General features: G+C 40.6%; 1 protein-coding gene across 8 annotated transcripts in view; it reads left to right on the top strand.

The window, feature by feature from the left end:
• Positions 1-859: 859 nt before the first annotated feature.
• Positions 860-5,094, top strand: part of SON (SON DNA and RNA binding protein) — a 31,187-nt gene continuing 26,952 nt past the window's right edge. For all 8 annotated transcript variants that reach the window (XR_013975082.1, XM_080919252.1, XM_080919253.1 and 5 more), the window contains exons 1-2: positions 860-982; positions 4,539-4,705. Coding sequence is in view for 7 of the 8 variants with exons in the window: in XM_080919252.1 (XP_080775378.1) it covers positions 906-982; positions 4,539-4,705 (244 nt within the window). In the remaining variant the exon portion in view is untranslated. The remainder of the gene's footprint in view (positions 983-4,538; positions 4,706-5,094) is intronic.

The following is a 5,094-nucleotide window of genomic DNA, read 5'->3' as shown; positions in this document are numbered from 1 at the left end:
TCTGCCCCGCCCCCGATGGGTTCTGCTGCTTATTGGCCGGCCTGCCCCGGTCCCCGCCCGCGAGGAGATCCGTGGGGTTCCTCCCGCCTTAGGGTGCGGTCGGAGCCTGGTCCCTACACGGCCTCAGAATTCCTGGTACCCCGCTTAGAGCTGACGTTTGTCAGAGGGTGCCGCATAAGGTTCCTCCGTTTACCCCAGAGCCTCCTGAACTGGGGGCAGAGCCATGACTACCTAATTGTGGCTGCTAACCAGGCGCCAGGGCGGACCGGCTAGGGCTGGACTCTAAATGAGTCCAAGTACGCAGGTCGTTCAGACGCTCCAGCCTTTGCTAAAATTACGTGAGGCCGGTTATAGGAAGTATCGAGACAGAATGGGAATTGCTCCTTTCCACTTCACAGTGGGGACACGAGATGGGGACTTCTTTCTCATGCACGTCTCCCTGACCAAAGTAAACTTGCGCTTGCAACAAACGCATTAACGCTCCGTGCTAGACAAGCTGAGCCCTATCTTGTCCCCTTTTTTAATGGCCTCTAAACTCTGGCATTTACTCGCTACAGAAAGCCTCTTAGAAGTCCCCGCAGGCTGAGGGGATCAACAGCTGAAGCTGTCGCGGTAGTCTCGGGAGCGACTTCTCCTGTAATGGCGCCTGCGTCAAACACTAACATGGCGGACTAGTTCGTGCGCGGCGCAAACGTCAGCAGCTCTACCCCGGCGGCTCAGAAACAGCGGAGGAGAGCGGGCCGGTGCTCGCTGATTGGCTCGTGGGTGGAGCGAGCCCGTGCGGACGCTCCCTCACGAGCCAATAAGGAAAGGGATAAAAGGAATTGGCCGCTGCGCCTCCTCCCGAGGCATGCTGGGAGCCTGGAGGACTAGCGAGGAGGAGTTGAGAGAACGGAGCGGACGCCATGGCGGCCGACATCGAGCAGGTTTTTAGGTCTTTCGTGGTCAGTAAATTCCGGGAAATACAACAGGAGCTTTCCAGGTAAACCCTTCCCAGACTTTTCTGCTCCTCGCGGGCTGTTAGGGCTTCGTCTATCCTTCCGTGGCATCTTTCACTGAGACGCCGTCGTTTCTCGGCTCAGGCCCCGCTACGGCCCCGCCTGGGCCTCGGATCCATTTTCCGGGCCATCCCCCCCCACCCTCAGTCCTCCGTTCGTTCCTTTCGAGAAAGATCGCTTCTTCCTCGGTGTTCGCACACGCCGTTTCTTTCTTCGAGTTAATACGTTCACCTTCCTCTGGTTTGGACACCCCCTACCCTCCAGCTACTCGGAGGCCCGGTGTCCACCAGGGACGGGCCTAGTTCCTTTCCCAGCTCCTCCTCCGCCGCCGCCTTTCCCCTCCCCCTCCCCGCCTCCGCGCATTTCGCCGGCCGGTGTCTATGGCCGGAAAGGGTCTTAACGGCCGCTTCTTGGGTAATCTTAAAACTTCTTTATTATTGTACGCTTCAGAACGTTTGGCTACCGGCGTCTATTTATTAGACGCTTCGGGCCCCAGTTAGTGTTCTGTGCTTTAGACCGGATAGCACTCTTTACACAGTTGTAAACTAAAACACCTCATCTTCGATATAAGACACAAGATAAAATACTCGACAGGACGATAGAAGGGGGTTTTGAAACTGCTGGATGCTTAATTCTTTTGAGTAGAAAGTGGACTGTGTGTAGATTTGTTATTTTTCTTGCTACCCCGACTTAACGGACGGATTTGAATGTCGTGCTGTTATTTTTCTCACTGCCAGTAGACTTCAGAGATTAGCCTTGGTTCTCAAAATTTCATGTTGAAGAGACCTCAGTTGTTTACTCAGGAAAATATTGTGGGCCGTGTTAAGTTGTTTTCTTTTATAGATTGTTTTGCATAGAACGACCATTTCTTTAAAACATGGTAGGAAAGATAATTTAAAAAGTAAATTTTCCGAGGTAAATATTTTTTACACTTTTTTCTTTATGAATGATGTAAGTCGAGAACGGAGCAATACATACATAATTTAGAAAATTCAGCTGATAAACAGTTGTAAATTATATGCCCAAATTACCTAGGATTATGGATACAATAATATTAATAACAATAACATTTTATTGCAGAAATTGTTTTTTTCAAGATAGGGTGTTTTGTTTTCTTTTTTTCTTGTGGACAGGCTCTTAATGTCACAGCTTACAACCTTGCCTTGTAGCTAAAACTGGCCTGTTGTCATCTCTATCAGTGGGTAGCATCACATTTTTTTAAAAGAAATATAAATATTCACCCCACTGCGTTGCTTTTTAACATCTTTAAGACATTGGCTACTATTTTTTTAATGAAATGAAACATAACCTAAGGAATTTAATTTTTCCTGAAAACTTTTTTTTTTTTTTTTTTTTTTTTTTTGTGATAGGGCCTTACTAGGTATTTCTGGCTGACCTAGAATTCACTCTGTAGAACAGGCTGGCCTTGAACTGATGGGAATCTGCGATTAAAGCCCTGTGCTACCACTATTCTGAAATTCAAGCAGTCTCTTGTACTAATTGTATTTACGTTTTTGTGGGGTGGGGGTTGAAGACTAGGTTTCTTTGTGTGGCTCTGATTGTCCAGGAACTGGCTCTGTAGACCAGGCTGGCCTTGAACTTGGAGAGATCCTGACTCTGCTGGGATAAAAAGTTGTGCCACCATGCCCTGCAAATATGCTCTCTTAGTGTGATCATTTTGTATTGTGTTTTAGACATAATAGACTATGAACAGTTTTGCCCTTCAAAGTCTAAATTATTTGAGCATTTTTCATAACTACGTAAGTTTCTTTTTTAGGATAGTATTGGACAGAAAAATGACTTGAAATTTTAACTTTTTTATTAGTTGTAATTAATATTCTGGTAGCTTTAAGGAAAATTTTTATATAGTGGTTTTTCCTTTTATCTTTTTTCTTTCTTTCTTTCTTTCTTTTTTTTTTTTGAGAAAGATCTTCCTGCCTCTGCCTCAGCCCCTGCTTCACAGTACCTGAATTTCCCTCATGCCCTTTAATCCTAGTGCTCAGGAGGCAGAGGCAGGAAAATCCCTGAGTTAGTTGGTCTACAGTAGTGAGTTCCAGGACAGACAAAATAGACCCCTTCTTTAAAAAAAAAAAAAAAAAAAATATATATATATATATATATATATATGTATATATAAAATGCTTAGAAAAAGTAAAATAATTTTTGAGATCATTAGAAAAAGCAGCATGCTTTATGGCATAATCAATCTAAAAACGTTTCTTAATTTGCTACTTAAGTGAGCTACTTTTTTCTATTTGCTTATATATTTATCAGTATAGGTGGTGAGACTAACACACAATTTATTGCATATAGTTTTTTCCAACATTTATAGAAACAATAATAGTCCTAATTGTAGAGTCTTATTAAAATTACATAATTTTAAAAAATAGGTGTCAGGCTAGGTACAGTGGTGCATGCCTTTAGTCCCAGTAGATGGGCAGAGGTGGGCAGATCTCTTGTTTAAGACAGCCTAGGGTACATAGTGAGGCCTTTGACTTAGAAACAACAATAGAAAGTGTCACTAGTCAGTACTTAGAAATGTTAATTTTTAGCTTAACAAGGTTTGTGTGTTTAGAAAACTAATTATTCCTCACCAAAGTGTTTTGTTTCTCTAATAAAACTGTTAGCAGGTAGCAGTTTTATGTGTATTCAGGTAATGAAATTCTAATTTAAATTGAATATGTTTTAAAGTTTTTGCAAGTTTACACAAAAATAGTAAAAAATGTTTACATGAATGACCTTGTTTTATCTACAGTAATGTTATGGCCCTGTGATCTCAAAAAAAGTTATTGACCATTTACTATTAGTTTGAGTGACTTGCCACTTGTTCTGTATAAATATCTTTAATTTCAGAAATTGTTTAGTAAGCAGACTTTTTGAAAGGTAGGTATAATCCATATACTAGATACAGTTTTCTTTTTAAAATTTACAGCATTTCAGTTACATTCTGAACATGAAGAAGCTACAAGTAACTTTACATAGTGTGTGCCTGGATGGCTTGTAATCGGTGCACAAGGTGGCTTGATTGTGGCCACACTTTCTACCATAATGCTTGGTCGTCTGTTTTGCCTTGAGAATGTGAATTGGCTCATTAATACTTAGATAACTGGAAGCTTTAAGTTATTTTAATAATAATTATATTTGTTTTCTTTTTTTTTTTTTTTTTTTTTTTTTTTTTTTGAGACAGGGTTTTCTGTGTAGCCTTGGTTGTCCTGGAACTCCCAATGTAGACTAGGCTGGTCTTCAACTTAACAGAGAGCCTTCTGCCTCTGCCTTCTGAGTGCTGAGTTAAGGGCGTGTGCCACCTTCCTAGCTTACCTTAATTAAAACACACTTCAAAATCTGATTTTAAGAATTCTTTTAACTGTGACAGTTCTGAATACTTTGTGTACTAATGGCAAACATTTAAAACAGAAAATTATGAGTTTTATGGGTAATATAAGGTTATATTAATTACATTTCTAATGTTGATACTGATTTATTATGGTATGATGGAAGTATTAATGAATTTTTGAATTTTTTTTTTTTCTTTTTGTCAAGTGGAAGGAGTGAAGGCCAGTTGAATGGTGAAACAAATACACCTATTGAAGGAAACCAGGCAGGTGATCCAGCTGCCTCTGCAAGGAGTCTCCCAAATGAAGAGATAGTACAGAAGATAGAGGAGGTCCTTTCTGGAGTCTTAGATACAGAACTGCGATACAAGCCAGGTAAATTGAAGCTCACTGTCAGTTTCAAAAAATCTTCTGAAAAATTTGAATATTAATTGCACTATTTTTAAGTTAATTTTTTATGGTATCTTGTCAAACCTTTTCCTTTGAAAGCAGTCTACTCAAACATGAACAATGAAGTTCTTACTTGTTTTACTGGTAAAAGAAGAGCTTTCTCTTTAACCCAGTTTTGTTGTGACTTTGCCAGGATTTTTCTGTGTATTTTTTTTTTTTTAAGAATTGTATAAATATAAGTAGCTTTTGGTGTCTTTCTCCCCTTAATTTTTATTTCTATTGTGTATATGTGAATGTTTGAGTGTATTGATGGGTAGCTTGTGTGTACTTGTGTCTGAGGAAATCAAGAGTAGGAGAGTATTAGATCCCCAGAG

Source organism: Micromys minutus (genome assembly GCF_963924665.1).
Source record: "Micromys minutus genome assembly, chromosome: 7".
Classification (NCBI taxonomy): domain Eukaryota; kingdom Metazoa; phylum Chordata; class Mammalia; order Rodentia; family Muridae; genus Micromys; species Micromys minutus.
This window is presented reverse-complemented; position numbering and strand designations above follow the sequence as displayed.